The sequence below is a fragment of the Lissotriton helveticus genome, chromosome 9, assembly GCF_964261635.1.
Source record: "Lissotriton helveticus chromosome 9, aLisHel1.1, whole genome shotgun sequence".
Classification (NCBI taxonomy): Eukaryota; Metazoa; Chordata; class Amphibia; order Caudata; family Salamandridae; genus Lissotriton; species Lissotriton helveticus.
Genome location: NC_136070.1, coordinates 92,423,116 through 92,446,453, shown reverse-complemented (window position 1 = coordinate 92,446,453; position 23,338 = coordinate 92,423,116). Strand labels below are relative to the sequence as shown.

General features: G+C 44.3%; 1 protein-coding gene across 2 annotated transcripts in view; it reads right to left on the bottom strand.

The window, feature by feature from the left end:
* ZFYVE26 (zinc finger FYVE-type containing 26) overlaps positions 1-23,338 on the bottom strand; it is a 657,581-nt gene that overhangs the window by 369,908 nt on the left and 264,335 nt on the right. For both annotated transcript variants that reach the window (XM_078659543.1, XM_078659544.1), the window contains exons 18-21: positions 22,280-22,385; positions 10,339-11,087; positions 7,426-7,622; positions 725-829 (exon numbers count right to left, since the gene is read on the bottom strand). In XM_078659543.1, coding sequence (XP_078515669.1) covers positions 725-829; positions 7,426-7,622; positions 10,339-11,087; positions 22,280-22,385 — 1,157 coding nt within the window. The remainder of the gene's footprint in view (positions 1-724; positions 830-7,425; positions 7,623-10,338; positions 11,088-22,279; positions 22,386-23,338) is intronic.

Genomic DNA, 23,338 nt, shown 5'->3' with positions numbered 1-23,338 from the left:
TATTAACTGTTGGTTTCTCCTGGTGATCCTCTTCTGGTTATACACTGGATTATGTTTTAACTTTATTTAGATTTTATTAAAATGATTTTCAAAATGCATTGACAAACTACTTGTCATATTTCCAAGGGGATGCGACACTGGCTATTTGAGCCACAACAACAACAAATATTGAAGTAAAGTCAAAACATAGTAAAGATTGTGTGGTGTAGATGTGAAACAACTTGCCTGGCACTGCTTTTATGTTGCTGCTTGTAGCCTCACAATAAATTCCATCACTGTAATGGTTAATCATAATTTTGTTTACAGGGAAGAAAGTTACTAGTTTCCCCCATCAAAGCAAAGGTACGAAAACATCGTTTTAATCATGTGGCCACTTCAACCAGGAGCTTATAAGTCAAACTGGAATACTCTTCTGTGTTTGATTGACAAACATTTGTGGATGTAAGTTCACTCATCCACCTGAGTTACAGTAAATATATTTTGGAACTCTGTGATGTAATGTTATCTTATAAACATTTAGGTAAGCTTGAGTGAACACATACCTCAAGGTGCAAAGGGAATGCTTAATGTTCATGATCCTAAAGCATCCATTGATGAAGTATCAGGGATGGTAAATTCAACAATTTTAGACAAGTACATTTGAAGTAGGCCAGAGTTAAAATAAAATGGTACGGTTCCTATATAGGACTTCAAGTAAAACTGGTAAAGTCCATAGCCCTCGTACCTTTGCCTGCAGAATTACATTCATCACCGTCTGCAGATCTGCTGTGCAGTCTTTCATCAGATCTTGCCAATGAGTCCATTTTGGAACGCCTTGTAAACTCAGAATCTGAGATAAAACAATACAGTGTTATGGTAATCTGATAAAGAAAAAGGCACATGAAAAGCAGGCCTCTATTTGTAAAACAAACATGAAAAAGGGAAAATATTTATATGCAATTCTATGTGTATTACAAAGAATATACCACACAAAAGATTAAGCCTTGTGTGTGATCCCAAAACAAATCACACAAAAGGTAATACCCGAAAACAATAAGAGAAATACAACGTGTTCAATATGTTACCCTGAATATAGCTTCACCTCGTCCTGCAAGGCCTGCCCTATCTAAAGAGGAGAGGAGATACATGAACAGACTAAACATACCTAAGACCAACAATGGTGAGACCTGCAAACCAATCCACAGCAGCCTTTTTCCCAGCCAGCCAGCCAGCAGAAGTTGTTTCTTTTGCAACCGATGTAGCCAATTGGCAATGCGTGGAGTCGCTCTTCCTACACTTTTTGCAGAAAACAAATCAACCAGCAATTTGTGATCTGCCGTAATTCAAAATGCACACCCCATACAATAGTTTTGAAATTAGGTACACTCCACCAGCATGCTAATGTAATGCCTCTTTCTTGGTAGTAGAATAAGTACCTTCTGCACCCTTGAGTGTTTGTGAGGCAAAAGCCAATACTGTCTTGTGCCCATTGACTGCATCAACGCAGCTCCAAGCCCATACTCGCTAGCTTCCGTTATGATGATGATTTTGTCTTTTGGGTCGAAAGGTTTCAAGGCAATGGCTTTACTGATAGCCAATTTCACATCATCAAAAACTCTTTGACACACGTCTGTCCATTGATATTCCACTCCCTTCTTTATCACCAGGTGCAAACTATACACTCTCTATGGAAAACACTCCACAAACATGGAGTAATAATCTCCAAGGCCTAAAAACGATCGCAATTGATCTATATCCATTGATGGAGGGACCTTTTCGATTGCTTCCACCAATTTAAATTTGTGTTTCACACCTTCACTTGACAAGGTATGTCCAAGGTATTCTATCTTACACACCACACTCTCTGGCCATTGTGGTCGGATTCTAGTGTGATGTAAGGGGATTCCGGGGGACTTGAAGGAGGACGGCTGGGACGGGCGTATCCAGAGTCTGGGGGTCATTCATCTAGAGCTTCAAATAAACTGCTCATCACAATCGTGTGGAGTCACCTTGTATTATTTTCCATTTAAGAGCAGAGCTCTCCTAAGACTATGGCAAAGCACAGATTCTAGGACGCTGGAAATTAACCATGCAACACTTTACTCTCTAAACCTATGTATTAATCACTACAACCTTGTGGTTGTAACAGGCTTGTTCTTTCGGTCAAACAACATTTCATACCATTTGCTTCTGGAAAGCCTCACAAACAAAGCTGGCACAATAATACATGATGGGTTCCTTCCTCATCAGCTCTCCTTCGCTGCCGGCAGTAGCCTCCTGCTCCACTGTTAGGGCTGCTCCTGACCTCTGCAAGTTCAGTCCGTGGCAGCCTGCCCTGTCAGGCAGCTAGAGGACTCCCTTGGGCTTTTACGGTTTATTACATTTTATTTTATTCCCTTGGCTTTGTGTATTTTCTGCCCACTCAGCATTAGGGGCCGTTTCCCCCTCCCCCACCTGTCTCCCCTGCGCCCCTCCCAGGACCTACTTAATGGCAGGGCGCGCTGATGGAGCACCAAAGGCAAGCCCGTCTGAGACCCAGCACAAGAAACCCTGGTCCTCCGGGCACCCTCAGGTACTCCACCACAGATCTTAAGCCCAGGACCCAGTCACCACAATTGCCTCAGTCGCATCTCCTCGCTCCACAGCAGGACTGTTCACCTGCCATCACTGCCTCTTCACCTGCAGCCTACAACCACCCCCCTCACAGAAACACGCGCTATGCCCACCCCTCTGACCGACACCATGCCGGAGCCACTCAGATGTCTCCTGATCAACACCAGATTCCACTATAAACACGTCATCGAAGTCTGGAGCACGATCTCTATCCTCGCCGCCGACATAACCTTCATCAAAGAATCCGGGCTTAACCCCTCCTCTGACATCACTACACTCAACAGCTACAAGATGACACATTAGGACTGCACCAACAAACATGGAGGAGGCATTGCCATCATCCACAAAGAATCAATCCGCTGCACCACCACCGGAGACGACACCACACCGATCATGGCAGACCTGAATTTCCAGCTCTACACCAAAAACAAAACAACCATCAAAGGTACCCTCGCCTACAGGCTCTGAGGACCATGCACCAGCCTTTGTGATGCCATCACATCGCCCACTCGCCATCGAATCTAAGCACTACATCTTCTTCTGAGACCTCACAGACATAAACTCTGCCAACCACTTGGAATTCAATGGACAACATTGGGCTCACCCAGATTTACAAACCCCACACACAGAGCAGAACACACACTGGACCCTATCTTCATGTCCAGCAACAAAGTCAAATACAGCCATACCACGGAGCTCACCTGGACGACCACTCCATCGTGCACTTCATTATCACAGGATCACCTTGATTCACCCCCAACCGTCCAAGTACCTCCTCCCACAACTGGTGTAAAGAGACACAGAACTGCTGAACAGATGCCCTCAACACCACCCAACTCGACACCGCAACCACCCTGAAACAGGCAGTCGAGAACTTCAACACCTAGATCACCAACGCTGCCGACTGAGTTGCCCCAATCAAACCAGCCAAAACCCACAGATCCACCAAACAAACCAGATGGTACACACCGGAACTCCGCACAATGATACGCAACTGCAAACAAATGGAGAGATGATGGTGCACCAGCAGAGAGATATAAACCGAGCCACCTTCAAGTCAGACCTCAACACCAACGACACAAAAAAAGATGCCCTTGCAGACCGCATCGAGGTTAGGGCCAACCCGACCAAGGAACTAACTCATCACCATCGTCAGAGAGTTCTTCGGCCCAACAGCCACCGAGAAAATGACCCCTCACTCACAGGAACTCTGCGACACTCTGGCGAATCACTTCCACAGCTAGATATCCACCATCTACAGGAACTTCAAGCCCCAACCCACTGACCTCCTCATTCCAACGGAAGCCTCCTCCGACCAACATCTCACTGCATGGGAACAGCTCACCAGATTAGACAACATAGCCATCATGAACTCCATCCACTCAGAAGCACCCACGACACCTGACCCCACAGACTCTTCAACCTAGGAAGCAATGAGATCAGCCACTAACTCACCACCGTCATTAATGCATCCATCGTGACAGCAACCTTTCCCGATGCATTGAAAAATGCAGAGGTCTGACCTCTCATCAAGAAACCCTCCGCAGACCCCTAAGAACTCCATAATTACTGTCCCATGTTGCTGCTCCTGTTTCCTGACAAAGTCCTGGCAAGGCAATCAACCACCAGCTCACCGCACACCTGGCGAGAAACAACCTGCTGGACGCCTCCCAATCCAGTTTACAAGCCAACCACAGCAACTATTTGAAGCTCAACAGGGACTAAACAGATGTGTTTATCTTTGGCAAGCATACCTCCCTCTGAAACGACACTTGGCGGCCCACTGAACTCGGACCCACCCCCACACCTAAAGACCATGCAAGCAACCTCAACATCATCCTGGACAGCAAACTCCCCATGAAACGACAGGCAAATACAGTCTCTTCTGCCCCCTTCCACACTTTCCGCATGCTCCAAAGAATCTTCAAATGGCTCCCCATAAGTGTAGGAAGTTCTCCTTTTTGACATGGTCACCCCCATTTTTTGCCTGATATTTGATGCAATTTAGAATGGAAGTGCACTGGGTTCCTGCTAACCAGGTCCCCGTGCCAGATCTTTCCATAAAACAGCGCAATTGTACCCCAACTGGCAATACCTTTAGTCCACCCTGAACGTCCCTAGTAAATGGTACACCTGGTACCTAGGGCATCGGGTACTCAAGAGGGTCACAAGGGGCTGCAGCATGAATTGTGCCAACCTAAGGGACACCTCACCAAGCACAGGCAGACTGCCATTGCAGGCTGCGTGTATTGGTGCAGACAAAAGTGAAAACACTACATGGCATACATCCCTATGTGCCATGCCCACAGACACTGCTTGCAGCCTGGGCTTGTCACCCCTGCACCATACTGCATGTGTGGACATATCTGCATGAGCAGATATGCTCCTGTGCTGGTTAGTTCAATTGCTGCCAGTACAAGTGATCAGGGAAGCCATTTTAAGTAGATGTGCTGATCACTGGTAAATCTGAGGATGCTCAGACGCATCGAGGAAGCGAGGTGTGCTGACGGCGGCTGCCAGACGCCGACAAGAACGGTGCCAGACGCGCACTGAAATGACAAAGTGATTACGGAAACCACAAATTGACAAGTTTACTCTATGCTCATCCAGGAAGATCACTGTCCAAAATTCTGAGGAGCACGCAGACGCCCACGCGACGACGGCACAGCTACTGACCATCACTTCTATGCTCTCTATCTTTGTCCTGACGAAGACCCCAACATGAGGCGAGAATAACCCTTTAGCGTACATGGGGGTCGAAACGTAGACCACGCCAACCTAACACACCATAGGATGAAATGAATGTATCTCACCTATGTGTGATGTGATTTGGGAACATTAATACTACCTTGATTGTAAAGGCGTATTTGATTTTAATGTGATGTTACAAATGTCACACCACCTTTACCCAGTCCCTCACAACCTCCTCACTTCCCCTCCTTCTCACACTGAGAGCACTTCTAATGTAATGACTTTCTAATTACATTGAACCAATGTTGACTATTCATGACATCTTCCTTTTTGAAAATCTACACGAGCAAACTCTTGCTAAAAATAAATGCAATTTGAATTTGACCATTGTATCTCGAACTTTGCTAAGTTGTACTCAAGTATATGTGTTTATCTGTATGAAGTAATATGAAATAACGTCCTTCTCAAATTGATTCACAACTCGGACCACTCCCTCCAGAGACGAAGGTCACCATGGACGTGCCCTCTGTGGACTTCTCGCCGCCGCCTACAGCCTCTGTGTGCAGGCCTCCTCAAACACGAGTGTTTCCAGTGACGAAAACCAGACGCCTAGAAGTACCTCTGCACCCGGCCACCCCAGCCCCAAGAGAAGAGGATCAAAGGTGTCCCCACATCCCCAACCATCGTGATACCGGAGCCCCCTTGTTGGTTCAGACCGACTGGCCTCCCAGTCCAAACCTGCACCCTCTTTATGACCTGACCGATTCCCATTGACCAACAATCAGCACCGACGCTGTATTGCACCTCTGCATCCAGCCGCCTGGAGTGACCTCTTGGTGCTGCCTTGGACCTTGCCCTTAACTCACCTAAAGTCCATCAGATTGGTCCCGTAAGTCACTGTGGAAGTAACTGTAGGCAGTATTTGTTTTTCCTTCATAAGATAACATTGCCGCCTCAGAGAATTGCACTAGGTGTCAACTTTTGAAAACTAAAAGTATTTCTACCTCAAAACATACTTACCTGATCATATTGATTCTGGTGCCTGAATATATATAAAGATATGTTTTATTTCTATAAATTGGTGTGAATGTCCTTATTGAGTCATGTGCATCATTTACTGACTGTGTGCATTTGCAGACATCTAACACTCCTCTCTGATAAGCCTAAGGCTGCTCGACCACACTACCCCCTAAAAGAGCACCTTGGGTTCACTAGAGCAAGCCCCTGTCCCCTCATAAGGGAATACATGTGTTCCTGGACTCTTTGCACAGTATACATCTTTTTGGTATAGTACACAAAGAGCCAGCTTCCTACAATAAGCACGAGAAAAAGAGTCATGCAAGCCCCAATCACCAGCTGTCTGGACTACGGCAACGCACTGTACGCAGGAACAGCCACCGAACTCATGAGAAGGCTCCAGATGATAAAGAATTCAGCAGCCAGATTAATTCACAAACTGCCCAAATGGTGCCACATCACCCAGCACCTGAGGGATCTCCACTGCCTCCCCGTCCAGAAAAGATGCCAATTCAAACTACCAACACACACCTACAAAGCTCTCCACGACCAAGGGCCAGCATACATGAACCACTGCCTGAACTTCCACCAACCATTCAGAAACCTTCGCTCTGCCTCCCTCGCCCAGACACCACACAGCTGCCGCAGCCACAGCAAAGGCCGCTCCTTCACCCACCTCATCACCAAGTCCGAGAACACCCTACCTCTGAACATCACACTCACTGACAGATTTCAGGATGAGACTCAAGACCTGGCTTTTCGACAAAGCCCAGCAACGCAAGAGCCTGGATACCCTCAACGGTGATAAGCCTTGCTCTATAAGTACTGATAGATTGATTGAATGTCATCCAGTAAGAAAAAGAAAATCTGGCTATCTTTGAGCTACCACAGCATATTTTCTATCTATCACCTAGCAGCAAGCATTGCTCATACAAGAAACAAGACCGTTTTTTCTAATCTGCGTTTAGTAACTTCCAGGTAATAAAAGCTCATCAAAATGTGCAACTGTGTGTCAATACTTCAACTTGGTTAGATTTAGTGATTATTTCTATTGTGCTAGAGATGCTCTAAAAAGCTTATTTAGTAAGCAGATTGAAAAAATTGTGCTTTATGAAAAATGTTTACCTTCTGGTAGACATGCAGCTCTCGTTTCTTCTTCTGCAGGTCAATTTTCAATTCTTCATCTATTGAAAAATCACAGATGGAGTACGCGAGTATTTCCAGGCATGCCTCCAGGGGCCATTTTTCCAGGAAGTGAAGCACCATACGGCTTCTTAAAGTTGCATTTCTAATGGCCATCAGGTACCGCCAACCATCTTGATCTGTTATCAAAGCATAGATTGCACATAAGACTTAAGCTGCATGTGAAGAAGGCTTAGAATCAATGTCTTGGTAAGGATGTGTGGCCCTCATTACCATTTTGAGCTCAAAGTTAAAAGCAGCTTGAATATGGATAAGGCACTAGAACCACAGATGTTACTTACTCTTCGATTTCCACAAGTAATGAAACAAAGAATGCTGCAGCTCTACTATCCTGCCCAAACTGGATGCCATGGAAGAGCTACTGCAGGTAGTGCTAGACAAACAAGTTACTAACCTTTGGTAACTAGCTTTCAGTTAAATACTCTATCTACACTCATATTCCCTCCAGTCAACCGATGGGAATCAGAAATTTGCAATGGCTCTCATGTGTTGGTAGGTGGCATCATGGCTCCATCTCAGCTCTGAGAACCAACCTGGACATGACATCACTGAGCTGCATAAGTCACCACCCTGGCATGCTGACGTCAACTCTGCGTTCTTTTTTCCCCACACTCTCAGATGTGGAAGAGGGGCTCATGAGATTGACGGGTGTTCCAGTGCATGAAAACTTACTGGTGATCTTATTCAAAATTGCTTAACCATTCCACACACAGAACGTGCAGGCAGGGTCTTGAAGACCATAAAAACCACACTTTTTAAGGGGCTATAAGACCAATGAATAAAAAACAGAGTCTTTACTAATTAACCCAACTCCTGAGATCCTGTTGCAAACTTTAATAGTAAACTAAAACAAGGATCTAGAAAGATATTTAGGAGTATTCTTTCATGAACAGTACAGTGATATGTTTATGAATATTTATGTCCCTTAATGAAAAAAGTCCACAAACATTTTCAAATATGGTACCCCTTCCATTTTCAATAGAGGAGGGTTGCTCTATTTAAAATGTTGACCCTTACCTTAGTTATGTTTTACTTACTGACTATTTTCTGCAAACTAGACACTGTTTTTCATTAAACTAGAAAGTGTCATTATTACTTTTGTATGGATCAGAAACAGCCTTGGGCAAATATAGAGATTCTACACGCAAAAAAGGAACGAAAGCTTGGGTTTGCAAAATTGTTGTTTGTATTATGCAGAATCCTTCGCTTTACAGAGTTGTTGTTTCTGATTGAGATATTCCTATTTTGATACGTTTTTGGTATCAATCGTGCTTAGAAATGTTGGAATATTTGAAACACAAAACTTTACTTTACACATGGACAATGAGGAAAAAAATGCTCTGGCAATATAAAATCCCAGATGGTCATGCAAAAACTCCACTCCAATGCTGAATGGATTTATCTCTGAACTTCACAGAATGGATGATTCACAGATGGTCGTGTTTAGGCATAAGTTAAATACATGCGTTCTTTTTTAAGATGCAACATTAAAGAATTGCCATAAGCTTTACCCCGTGAATATTTCCAACAGACATTGTTACTACTTTCTATTTTTACAGATAAACTCAGTACATAATAGTCTTTCCAAAGAGGAATTGATAACGTCAGCTGACCAAGCTTGAATACTGTTCTCAGACAAAAACCAGAACCGCTCTCTTAAGCTATTGGTACAGATAATTGTGTGGAACAAACTTTCTAGGTTACTAAAATGACAGACAAGTAGCCAAGTGGGAAAATAACACAAAACTTAATTTAAACAATACTCTTTGAAAACACTATTTCCGTCTGGGTTGTGTAAAGATCTCGTGGAACCAACCCCATCATCAACTGTGGTAAGAAACATATGACTATACCCCCTCCCCCTCCCCCCGGCAGGTAGGACGGACATTGAAGAAAAATTAACCAGTAGGTGTAACGGGCAGATCTCACCTCGGCCTACCCCATCTAGGCTAACTGTAATATCATGGAACATTGCAGGGTTGAAGTCCAAGGTTACATCTCCTGATTGGCACACCTTCATTGAGCAATACGATATCTGCCTCTTTCAGGAAACATGGCTGGTGAATTCTATTGTCCAGGCTACTTAAACTACCACATTCCAGCTACCGGTGGGGAAAAGGTCACCCATCTGGGGGATTAAAAATCTGGGTTCGCCAGGCCATCAGTTATGATATCCAGGTACTCCGGACTCAGAGAAACGATATTCTTGCCATTCGGTTGAAGAAGGGACCGGAATGTAACATCGACATTTATACGGTCTATGCAAGGGGACTAAGTGGGGGAAGAAGGCAGACGTTTTAGCGGCTCTCGACGATCTTCTAGACCTGCATTCCTGGGATTCCCTAGTGTTGGTTGCGGGTGATTTTAATTCGACCTTTGAGCCGCTAGGTAGCGAGGAGCACGACCTTGCAAGGGAGGAAGATGCCCAGTGGGAATCCCAAGACTGGAACTAGCGCCTATTAAAAAATGGTGAAAAAATAACGTGTGAGCTGAGTCTGCAGGGATTTGAAACTGTGACCTGAAAATTCTATACAGGCCTCAGCAGTAAATGCTTCAATTCTAGGAAAACAGGAAAACTAGAAGCCAAGAAAAGAACTCATAACGCAACCCAATCCACCATCATTAGTGACCCAAATCCTCTACGCCTCTTGGTCTGAATGGAAGTGTCATCCCATCTGACCACCCACAGCCATGCCAATACAGAATGATTTCTCTATATGCACCATTCAAAATCATTCATACACTTCAATAGCACTTCTTTGCTTTCTTGCTGGATTTGGTCATTATAAATACAAATACACTGATATACTGTGAAAGAAATGTGAAATAACTTACCCTCAGCAGCTGCACAGCACAGTACTAAATCTCTCACTGCAGGCAGATCCTCAACATGACCAGCATACATGTCCAAGAGCATTACAGCTCTATGCCAGTCCTTTGATGTGAGTAAATGCTGAAAAGCCTCTGTTAAAACACTGGCACTTGTGGAAGAATGCAGGCCTGACAGTATCAAAGATACACATGACTTGCCACAGAGTGCACTGGCAGGACTGCCTCCTTCCTCCTCTTTGATAGTGTCCACTGGCTCAAGCATTACAGTCAGGAAGTTCTGCAAATTCGGAAACCCCTGTAGCAAGAGTTCACATTCTTTGGCAATCTGCTCTATCTCTAGTGGGGATTCTTTTTTACTGCCAATAAATTCTTTCCAGGACAAGCTTGTTTTTGGAGCTTTCTGTACCTTGGAAGCACTCAGACATGCAATGACAGATGTTAATTTTGACTGAGATATTAGAAACTCTAGTGTAGAAGCAGTAAGAGCATACTGGCTGGAGTCTCCAGGTGAGGTAGAAAGTTCCTCGCAGATGCCTTGTTCGCCATTCACAAACAAACGAAGGTCTGCCATTGTTGAGTCTGGCAGACAAGTCTCTGTCAGCTGTTGTGTTAACATGTAAAGGTTAGTGACAAGGGACTGAGCTTGACTCTGTTTCCTTGAGCTGCAGATAGGTAAGGTTCTGCAGCAGCAGTTCACAATAATCTGCTGCACATTCAGATTCAAATCTTCAGCGCACAACAATGATGATAGTCTGCAGAATTAAAGACAAATAATGAATACTTTTAATAACTGAGCACATTAGAAACTGCATTTGTGGGGTAAAAGCAAATCGCAAGTAGTTACCTGTATCATTTAAATATGCACTTCATGAATCGTATTTGGACTTGTGCTGCCTAGTGTAGTGCTAGAGGCACTTTTATGGTTTGAAACCACGTGATGACCTTTGACTACCATGATTTGAATTGACTTTTGGTGAGTTATTTTATCCTAGCCTGAATGTATGTCCTGCATATGCCTTTTTTCTTGAAGGTTTCTTTCGTGTAATCTTACAGTTTTAGCAAAGTGAGAGCTGTCCCAGAGTAGAACAGCCTTGCCAGGAACAGAATATGTGGGATGTGCATTTGAAAGCATGAGAGAGAGAGGTGTGGAATGTACTTTTTGGTCTCGAAGTGCAGTGTTATGAGCAGTGGTGCTCAAATGTGCATTGTGTTTTACATTGTGAGATGAAGTATGTGATGCTATAGGCAGTGGTGCACAAATGTGCATTGTGTTGTACATTGGGTAGTATTATGAAGTTCTTACTATTGGGTTTGACATGCCTTCATGCCATCCTGAATTCTGACTCTGTCTTGCATGAGCTTTTTGCACGCACAGGCAGGACCCCAGAGTGCCCTAGTTGTTCTGGTTATTGACGTTCAAGGTTGCTTTGTTTTTTAGAGAGGAGATTGTTAAATGTACTCTAGGAGGCTTTCATAAACTTCGTTAAGATAAAGGCTGAAACATGTGAGAATGTAGAGGAAATGTGGGAACTCCTTTTGCCTTTGGAATGCTTTCATGGAAGGTGGCCAATTCCAGTAAGTTTCCTTGGCGCAGAGGGAAGGTCTCTCGAACCTTCTAGTGTATTTTGAAACTATAAAGCTGAGGTTTGTTGACTTAAAAAACGGGATTGTTTGAGCCTGAACGATGGATGCATCTTCAGTGCAGCTGTTCTCGGTTTCGCGGAGTCTCTTGTCCCCGGCTGTGGATCTCCCAATCTGGAGTGGGCCAAGATGAAATTGGCAGCTGGTGATCTATCTTGTTTTTGATTAGTGCCATTGTGATGCACGGCTGTTTGTGTGTGCATATTCAGTTTCCAGTGGCTAGAACAGTCATTGTGATGCGTGACTGGCAGTGCGCACCTTCAGTTTCCAGTGGCTATAATCATATTGACTTTGAGATATGAGAGTGAGAGTGTGCACATTTCAAGGTAATCATCTAATGTATTTATCTTTCGGATTTCTTGCAGGACGTCCAGTACTATTTGCTTGTTTATTTCATATTATCCATGCGGATGGGTTCCGATATATATATATATATTCACTGAAAAAACCATAGGTTATAGACCATATATAGTTAGGAATTAGCATTTAAAAAACCTTATTTTACTCACACAAAACCATTGAAATTCCATATATAGTTAGTTGCACTAACTATATATCGCGCACCTGCAATCCACTGCTGATGATGTCACATATTACATCATTCATGACATGGTCAGTGACATCACTGATGACATCACTGATGACATCTCAAATGACATCACTGATGACATCACTGATGACATCTCATTTGACATCAATGACCACATCACTGATGATATCATTCATGTGACAATACAATGCATCTCCTCACATTTTAATATAACCTCTGTTTCACCCAGTGTTAAATACAGAATATAATTTTTGAAACCATTGACACACCAATACTAGTTACTACATACGCACTCACTGATTCCTACGTCTACACACACCTTCACTCATTCACCCATACTATCATTCATACATACAATCACTCATCTTTACAACACTATCATATGCACTCATACACCTATACAGACACTCACAGTCTGCCACTCATCCATGGAGTTACTCACACACCTAGTCAGTCCTGTAAAGAATCAATGACACTTCCATTTTCTTGTCTATACAGTTAAACATAGAGCACCTTACATTTTCAAACATATACTAACACATACTTACCTTGTTATACAATCATTGATACAAGTACACATTGATCTGCACAGAGTCACACACCTCCCAGCCAGCCACACACACACTCAGTCTCCCATACAAATACTTGGACAATCAATCAGTAACCCATATAGTTAATCATATAGCTACTGATCAAAACATGCAGCAGTTTACAGAACAACAGACATAATGATGCACAAATTAAGACACTTTAGTCACTAACCCATGCACTCAGTGAGACACATTTAATCACTCACTCATGCATTCAGTCATGCACCTACTAAATCCTTTGTCCAGACACTTATACTTCCACTCATTCTTCAATATGTAAGACACATTTTAACTTTACAGAAACATACAGTCACTGGATGTTGTCATCAGTGATGTCATCAGTGATGTCATTTGAGATGTCATCAGTGATGTCACTGACCATGTCATGAATGATGTAATATGTGACATCATCAGCAGTGGATTGCAGGTGCGCGATATATAGTTAGTGCAACTAACTATATATGGAATTTCAATGGTTTTGTGTGAGTAAAATAAGGTTTTTTAAATGCTAATTCCTAACTATATATGGTCTATAACCTATGGTTTTTTCAGTGAATTTTCAAGGTTTTGTAAATGCTAATTCCTAACTATATATGGTCTATAACCTATGGTTTTTTCAGTGAATTTCAATGGTTTTTTAATAGCAAATATCATAAGCTGTCGAATGTCAAGTACGTGGTAAGTGAAAACATTTTCGTGTTTATGCACACTGATCTGCTTTGAATGGTGCCCCCCCCCCCCTCATTTCTATTAGGAGTACTCTCTCTTTGCAGATAGTGAAAGGTAGTTAACGCAGGTCTTTGCCCCCATTGTAATCCGTCGTGCCTGCTTCTCTCTCCATTTGATTAATTGTTATCCAAGTATTTACTGTTTTAGAATTAGTTCTCTTTGGTTCATTCTCTATTTACAAACAAACACAGAGTCGCAATACTCTGTTTAGTCTTTGCAGATAACGAAAAATCGTGTAAAAAAAAAAGAAAAGGAATCGAGCAAAATCAGTAGGCCACTAATGGGATCTCTTTTTGACCTCGCTAAAATAGAAACATTAGGAACAACCCCTCATGACAAATACAAAACTAGTGAGATGAACTGAACTCCACACAATGATGGCTGCAAAACAGCTCGGCTCCGCCACCCACCCCGCCCAAAATAACGATAAAGAACGGCTGCCATGATTGGTTGCGGAATGACCACGACGGAGCTACGAAATGGTGCTGCTCTCATGCTAACCCCAGCTTCAGTCTGAAACATCCAGAAACACTGTAGACTACCAATTCGATCAGTTCCGGTAGCGCCCCAATGTAACCCGGTAGAGAAGAACTAGCCCTCCCCTCTTTGACTGATGGTTCTTGTTGCCTGTCCCTTCTGTTGTCATTTAACAGAACTATTTAGCCTGCTGAAAGGGGTTGTGTTCCGACCGCTGGTTGGTGGAGACATTTTGACTATATTCTGTACCTGCGTTGTCGCGTAATGCGTCATATGACGCGCCGCGTTAGCGCATCCGGAAGTCATCCGGGGCGCGCAGCGCGTAACGTAAGCATAACAAGTCATGTGACTTGTTAATAAAACTTTTCATTGGTTCATTTTACTTTTCTTATTGTAATGATGAAAGGCTTGGTCATATGACCTAAAAATTACGCCTTTCATTACTTCCGAACATTATTTTTTCTTAAATATATGTTATAATGTTCCAGGCTAATGTACTTTCCCGGAAATTTTACAACTGTCCTGCAAGTAAAATATATTCTTTTTTCGAGAAAAAGAGCGTTTCTTCGTCCCATGACGGAGCCGTTGAGCAAAAGAGGGTCGACCTGCTGTCTTAGTCGCCGATACGCCTGAATATGAGATTCTTATCGATCACTTTATGTTGCAGGAATAGAAAACACAACAGCCCTTGACCATTTATCTTTACTGCGTTCCTTCGTATTATACCTTTTACCCTTCATGTAATTGGTCTGCTTTATTTCACTTGCCTTTTAATGATTCTAAAACAGTGACTATTATTAAAAACTTTACCAATGTATATACTACTACCATGTTTTCTTTTAAAAACCTTTATTGTGAAAATTTCATTATACAAATACGAGCCTATAACCACGTGGGCCGGCCACGGAGCAAACTGTAATCGTATATGATGAATAGACATTTACACTGTAGAGGAACGTAACGGGCGGGCCATTAGGTTGCAAGAACTAAGGTGTCTAACAGTTACGGAATCGGTGGACGTACATTTTATAATTAAAATACGACAGGGCCAGTTACAATAAAATTATCTAGATATACATTTGCGGGCAAGTACCATGGGTGACGTTAATTCGAACTTTCAACAGTACAGTAATCAATAACACATCAGAACTTAATATCAATAGGGATGTCGAAATATTCAATCAATTCTCGTCCCCGCCCGCCATGTGCTTCAAAACTGCATACGTATCTCGTGATTTCAAGGTTCTGCAACCAGTACACAACAAGGAGTTACGAGTCCCATTTATTCTGGCGCCATTTTGGGCGAGGACGGGCAGGTCCAGGATATAGTCAAAATGTCTCTACCAACCATCGACTATGATGATGTTCATATGCTGTATTTATTAGAGTAACACTCATCTGTCCACATGAAATTAATTTGCCACAATCTAAACAGGTCATTTTAATCTTTCCAAAGTTCTTCTAAATATTTGGGACCGTTTCCCTTGCCTCTGAAGCTCTCAGTGCCACTTCTTTGATGAATGTACTAGCAGGTCAGGGGTTCTCCTCCAAATCTCTCTTTTATGCAGCACTATAATTAATTGGTGCCACCTCTCCATATGACGATGCATGGTATAGTTACCACAACTATATTTTTTTTCGGTTCCTCTGGAGAGTTCATCGTGGCAGATGAAGCGTGTAACGTACCGGGCATTTACCTTTTTTTGCATGTACAGGAAAGGAAAAAAAAATCGAGCGTCCGAGTTCTAAGGTGTCCCAGGGCCATTTTAGTGGACCAGGCCCAAATCCAAAGAACAGGCCGCCATTTTGAGAGTCCTGTTGCAGCCGCCTGTCGCTGTAGCATCAAGAGCAGCCGAAACTCAGCTGAATGGCAACTGAAACGGTAAAGGGGCGCCCCACTACAGCAGACGAGCCAGGCCCAAATCCAAAGAACAGCTATCTCACAGGCTAATGGGGCGACCCACGCCGAGTTTCAGCATTGTAGGATGACCACACAAGTACAGCAACTTGCTAGACATCACCTCGGTGCCATCCGGATCTCGGCGCCCCACTGCAGATGAAGTGCCTCTCAACTATGAAACCACCACGGTGACATCCGGATCTTGGCGCGTTGTGCTGCCTACGGCCTATTCGCACATCGGTCCGCTACTGACGCCATCTCACAGGCTAATGGGGCGACCCACGCCGAGTTTCAGCATTGTAGGATGACCACACCAGTACAGCAACTTGCTAGACATCACCTCGGTGCCATCCGGATCTCGGCGCCCCACTGCAGATGAAGTGCCTCTCAACTATGAAACCACCACGGTGACATCCGGATCTTGGCGCGTTGTGCTGCCTTCGGCCTATTCGCACATCGGTCCGCTACTGACGCCATCTCACAGGCTAATGGGGCGACCCACGCCGAGTTTCAGCATTGTAGGATGACCACACCAGTACAGCAACTTGCTAGACATCACCTCGGTGCCATCCGGATCTCGGCGCCCCACTGCAGATGAAGTGCCTCTCAACTATGAAACCACCACGGTGACATCCGGATCTTGGCGCGTTGTGCTGCCTTCGGCCTATTCGCACATCGGTCCGCTACTGACGCCATCTCACAGGCTAATGGGGTGACCCACGCCGAGTTTCAGCATTGTAGGATGACCACACCAACTTGCTAGACATCACCTCAGTGCCATCCGAATCTTGGCATCTCAACGCCTAGTGGTATCTTCCATACAAAAAATATTGTTACGCTGCCTTTGGCCCCATTCGCACATCAGTCCGCAACTTAGACATCACCTCGGTGCCATCCGGATCTTGGCATCTCAGCGCCTTGTGGTGTCAGTCAGAAAATATTGTTGTGCTGCCTTCGGCCTATTCGCACATCGGTCCGCTACTGACGCCATCTCACAGGCCAACGGGGCGCCCCACGCCGACTTTCAGCATTGTAGGATGGCCACACCAGTGCGGCAACTTGCTACACACCACCTCGGTGCCATCCGGATCTTGGCATCTCAGCGCCTTGTGGTCTCTTCTACACCGGAAATATAGTAGAAAATATTGTTGCGCTGCCTTTGGCCCCATTCACACATCAGTCCGCTACTGACACCATCTCACAGGCCAACGGGGCGCCCCACGCCGACTTTCAACATTGTAGGATGGCCACAGAAGTGCGACAACTTACTAGACACCACCTCGGTGCCATCCGGATCTTGGCGCGTTGTGCTGCCTTCGGCCTATTCGCACATCGGTCCGCTACTGACGCAAACTCACAGGCCAACGGGGCGCCCCACGCCGACTTTCAGCATTGTAGGATGGCCACACCAGTGCGGCAACTTCCTACACACCACCTCGGTGCCATCCGGATCTTGGCGCGTAGTGAAGCTGCAGCAGCTGCAAATAAGCTTCAGACAGTGTTACAACCGCTGCTCAGAACTCTCAACTATGACACCACCTCGATGCCATCCGGATCTTGGCGCGTTGTATTGCCTTCGGCCTATTCGCACATCGGTCCGCTACTGACGCCGCCTCACGTGCCAACGTATTTTCTCCGCATTTTATACCCTATGCCGCATAACAGGTCATGTGACTTGTTTATAAAACTTTTCATTGGTTCATTTTACTTTTGGTTTCCTAATGATGGAAGGCTTGATCATATGACCTAAAAACAACACTTTTCATTGGATGAAAACTTTTTTTTTCCCCCAAACGATGAAAGCCCCACCTTGTTTCTGGATGTTTCAGACTGAAGCTGGCGTCACCATGAGAGCACCACCATCTCGTAGCTCCGTCGTGGTCATTCCGCGAGCAATCATGGCAGCCGCTCCCCACCAGAAGCCTGCAGGAGTCGGGGCCCCCAAAACTTTTGATGAATTCTCAAGGCGGAGGGGACGCTTTCGAGAATGGGGTCCAAGACCTAGCAGACAAGCGTCCGATTTCCAAGGTGTCCCAGGGCCATTTCAGTGGACCAGGCCCAAAAAGGAAACAGCCTGCCGCCATTTTGAGAGTCCTGTGACAGCCGCCTATCGCTGCACCGCAAGAGTGGGCGCAACTCAGCTGAATGGCGGATTTTGACACAGTGGACCAAAAGCGGACGGAATGGCAACTGAAACGGTAAAGGGGCGCCCCACTACAACAGACGAGACTCCACCTGGAGAGGCCCGTTCACGCCGCCTCCCCCGGGGCGCTCCACGCCGTTATTCGGAGCAGCATTGTAGGATACCAAAACCAGTGCGGCAACTTACTGGACATCACCTTGGTGCCATCGTTCTGCTGCCTTGGAACTATTCGCACAACAGTTTGCTACTGATGACCCACCCACCGCGACGCCCCACGCCGTTATTTGCTGGGTGGCAACTTACTAGACATCACTTTTGTGTCATCTAGATTTCGGCGCGTTCTGCTGCCTTGGAACTATTCGCACAACAGTTTGCTACTGATCACCCACCCCCCGCGACGCCCCACGCCGGAAATCTGGACGTTGTGCTGCGTTGGGACTATTCGCACAGCCGACCGCTACTTCGTTGTTTTTCTCTAAAAATGTTTATATGTTATTACTATTTTTGTTTTCTTGTATATATTTATAAATTATTAAAGTTTTATAATCTTACTACTTTGTCGGAGTGCTATATATTTTTAATGTGACACATAATTGTAAAAACTTTGATGTACAAAGAGTCATCCCTGGAATCTTCCGCTTCACGCTCGGTCCCCTCCCCAATCACAATACAGGATGGTTTTCAGATAATAGCAACGCTTCTGCTGTGACGGATCTCATCGAGTGTGGGCCTTGATCTACTATAACTCCTTTGAAGACGGGTGATTCTTTACAGCTGTGGCCATAAACTACATCTGCAGGGCTAGCTGATAGCCTAGGACCGGCCTGGACAATCGGACACAGAGGAAAAGGAGTGTCAGAGGGTGCGGTAGTGAATAGGGCGAAAGGGAGGTGTCGGGCGGGCACAGGGTGTGATTCTCAGGGAAGAACAGCGCAGATGGGGGGAGGTTTATTACCCATGCATAAAACAGAGAGCGGGGGTGACCACTGCCTGGGGGAGATGCTTGCGAGGGTGGGGAGCCATGCTAAGGATCGACAGCGTGCACAGAGTGGATCTGGTCAAGGCATCTAAAATGGCTGCCGTGCACGACAAAAGTGTGGCATTTGAAAAAAGACAAGATGGCGCACACAATGTTTTTCAACAATTCCTGATTTCCTTCGAATCGAACGTTAACAGACGTTGGGGCATATTACCAAAGTTAAGCGATATTTATCCCTAACGATGCATTGCAAAGATTTTTTTACCGTCAGAAATTATCGCAGATAAACCTTGCTATTATCAAGGTTTATCGCAAATACGATAAAAAACGAGCGCAATGCATTAATATCGCTGAAAACTCCGCGATATTCATGCATTACCGAGCTAATGCTCTTAGCCATGTTATCCACCTCCCATTGGATAACATGGCTAAGAACTGCTCAGGGCAGCTGTTACTTTTTGGAGATATTCTCGCTTATCTCGAATATTTCCAAAAGTTGATAATAGGAGATAGCGATGTTAGCGACTGTTTCCAGTCGCTAACATCTTGGCATGCCCACTTTGCATGTCATTAGTGATAAATATCACTCACATGCAAAGTGGGACCCAAGATGGTCGCTATCTCCTACTAGCCGTCGCTAACTGGTGTTAGCAACAGCTAGGTAATACACATATAATTTTATCTCCGCGAAGCGGAGCGCTGTTACAGATATATATCTTGTTTTTGAACGTTAATTTCTCAAAATGCACTGAAGCACATATATTGAGACATAGCAAAGGCACATCGGGCTACCAGTCCCTAATATTTTACCAAGTTTCGTGCAAATCCATTCAGCCGTTCGATTATTATTATTATTTTTTTTTTTTGCCCCGCGGGGCCCTTTTAAAACCTCCACATCAAACCTAGGGGGTCAGCGAGGATCTACTATGCCCCCTTATGGTCATCAGCCGTTCGATTATTATTATTATTTTTTTTTTTTGCCCCGCGGGGCCCTTTTAAAACCTCCACATCAAACCTAGGGGGTCAGCGAGGATCTACTATGCCCCCTTATGGTCATTTGCCCCTTCGCTTTGGCCTCCTCTTGTCTCTCGATCCTACCGAGAGACAAGATGGCGGCCGCTACGTACTGTTTGGAATGTTTACAGACACCGGAGAGCCAATCAGCTTCGCTTCGCAAAGCTCCGTAACGCGAAAAGTACGCGAAGCGGTGCGCTGTTACAGATATATATCTTTTTTTGAACGTTAATTTCTCAAAATCCACTGAAGCACATATATTGAGACCTAGCAAAGGCACATCGGGCTACCAGTCCCTACAATTTTGCCAAGTTTCGTGCAAATCCATTCAGCCGTTCGATTATTATTATTATTATTTTTTTTTGCCCCGCGGGGCCCTTTTAAAACCTCCACATCAAACCTAGGGGGTCAGCGAGGATCTACTATGCCCCCTTATAGTTATTTCCCCCTTTGTTTTGACCTCCTCTTGTCTCTCGATCCTACCGAGAGACAAGATGGCGGCCGCTACGGACTGTTTGGAATGTTGACAGACGCCGGAGAACCAATCAGCTTCGCTTCACAAAGCTCCGTTGCGCGAAAAGTCCGCGAACCAGAGCGCTAACCGGTCCGCTGTTACAGATATATATCTTTTTTTAAACGTTAATTTCTCAAAATCCACTGGAGCACATATATTGAGACCTACAAAAGGCACATCGGGCTACCAGTCCCTACAATTTTGCCAAGTTTCGTGCAAATCCATTCAGCCGTTCGGGCTAAAAGTGAGGCCAACCGCCCTATGGAAAACTCAATGTTAAAAACACGTTTTGGGACCCCCCTTTTTTCTCGGCCCCCACTGGACGAACCCCCCCCAAATTTTCAAGGGCTGCTCAGAAACAAAATGTGCCATTTTCCTGAAAATTTCAGCCGATTCCGTCCACAAACGCCAAAGTTATTAGACATAGAATTTTCAAAAAACCCATAGAGAAAAAATCCTAACTATATATACCTACTGGCGACCGCCAGTAGGTATATATATATATATATATATATATATATATATATATATATATATATATATATATATATATATATATATATATGATAAACATATATATTCATTTGAATGTTCTTTATTAGACATCTGGGAAAGGCTTTCTGCCAGAGAGCCCCAAGCCTTAGTCAGAAAATGCGTTTCATTTAATAAAGTGAAATCCCTTTCTAGGTGGGGTTGTGTTATTTGTATTGCTACTTCGTGTTTGAGCCACTGTGTGGTATTCTGTATTATCTGACTGAGGGCGAAGCGAGACACCTAGCAACACATATTTGTCAGTAATTTTGAATAATAGAGTTTGGGTGAGGGCATGAGTCAAACAGTTACCATCCCAACTTCTAGAACAAAGCACAATGATGGCCTCCCCCAGCTCCTACAGCATTACCAAGCTGCTCACATCTCTGTCGACATGGGACTCTTTCCAGGGTATGATTGAAAAGTGCTGCAAATTGGCACAACAACTAGTGTGAGATAACCTACTCAATAATTGAACTACATCTGCAAGGGTAGCAGAGTATAAACAAAACCAACACATGACAATGGCAATCGAATGGCTAGGTACACCAGGAAAAATACTAGAAAAGCGCTGACCTACCCTCTAAAAACAAAGAGCAAAGCATGCACAGCAAGATCTCTTTGGAAAACACTGAATAGTCTGTGGTCTATGTCATTCTCTAGGCAAGCTACTTTAAATCTACAACAACCATAAGCGCTCCAAGAAAAGAAAATCATAAGCTTTAAAATACCTCAAGTCAATATAGTAACAGCAAGTTATGGAGCTCCTGAAGCAACAATTTCTGATGATTGTTAGAAGTAACACATCAAAAGTGAGGATAAGCCAGGAAGTTCAGGAAAAGGGCTAGATTAGGAATAAGCAAAAGGGAGGCTTACCTGTCCGGGGGAACCTGTCTCTCAAACAGCAGGTGAGAAAGCAACTGAGAAGGCCTCTGCTGGAGAAGGATAAATGGATTTCCAACTTTCACTACTGCAGAATGATCTAATGGAGATTAAAGCAGGGTGTCTGAACATAAAGGAACTGTTTGATGTATATTATTCTTACAAAACACAAATGTGGCCAGTCTTTTATAAAAACAATCTTCAGTGCATAAATTACACACATGATCTGAAAATACTAAAACTTACCTGTAACAATGGTTGCTTATCATTGTATAGCATTGGCACTTTGGATAAGATGTACTCAACCAGTCGCCTTTGGAGCATCTCAACATTATTAGGAGCAACCATTTTGTAAAATAAGGAAGACAGTATACCGGTTTTCAACTGGCTTATTCTATTTGACTCTTTTTTGCTTTTAAGAATGACTTTTTCATAAGATGATTTAGGCATAAAGTGTTTTAGCAGGAGGAGTATGCACGTGGTTCAAAGTTCTCCTACCTAGATGTGATCCTTTATAGTGCGTTTTAAAACATGATCTACAACAGATGTACATTTGGAAAGAAAATAATGGTGCTGGTTCTCTAATGTTTGAAATACGGCTACCCAGAGCCACAACAGCTCGATTCAAAAGTATTCATCAAGTTGCAGCAAAACTTGTGGCTTGTGTCAGAATGTTTGGCCACGCTATCTATCAAACTACAGTGGCTTCCTAATGAAGTGAGAGTTGCATTGCAGATTCTGTACATCAATTACAAAATAATAAACTTTATAACTTGCTTACCTACCTTGGCAGTAGGCTCATCAATGCAGGTGGGTCAGTATTTCAAAAGAAATAAGACCCGTCTAATCTCTAGATCAACGAAAGCAAACAGAGCAAGAATCTGCTCTATACAAAGACATTTGTGGCTAGTGCACACTCTCAGTCTCTACTGATCACTTGTCACCCACGGTCTAGGTCCACTCTCTCCCAGCAGCTCTGCTGTGCCCTCTCTTGCCTCCAGACCCCGACCTCCTCCTTGGGAGGTTTGAGGCTGCTGCCCGCTCCAACTGGGA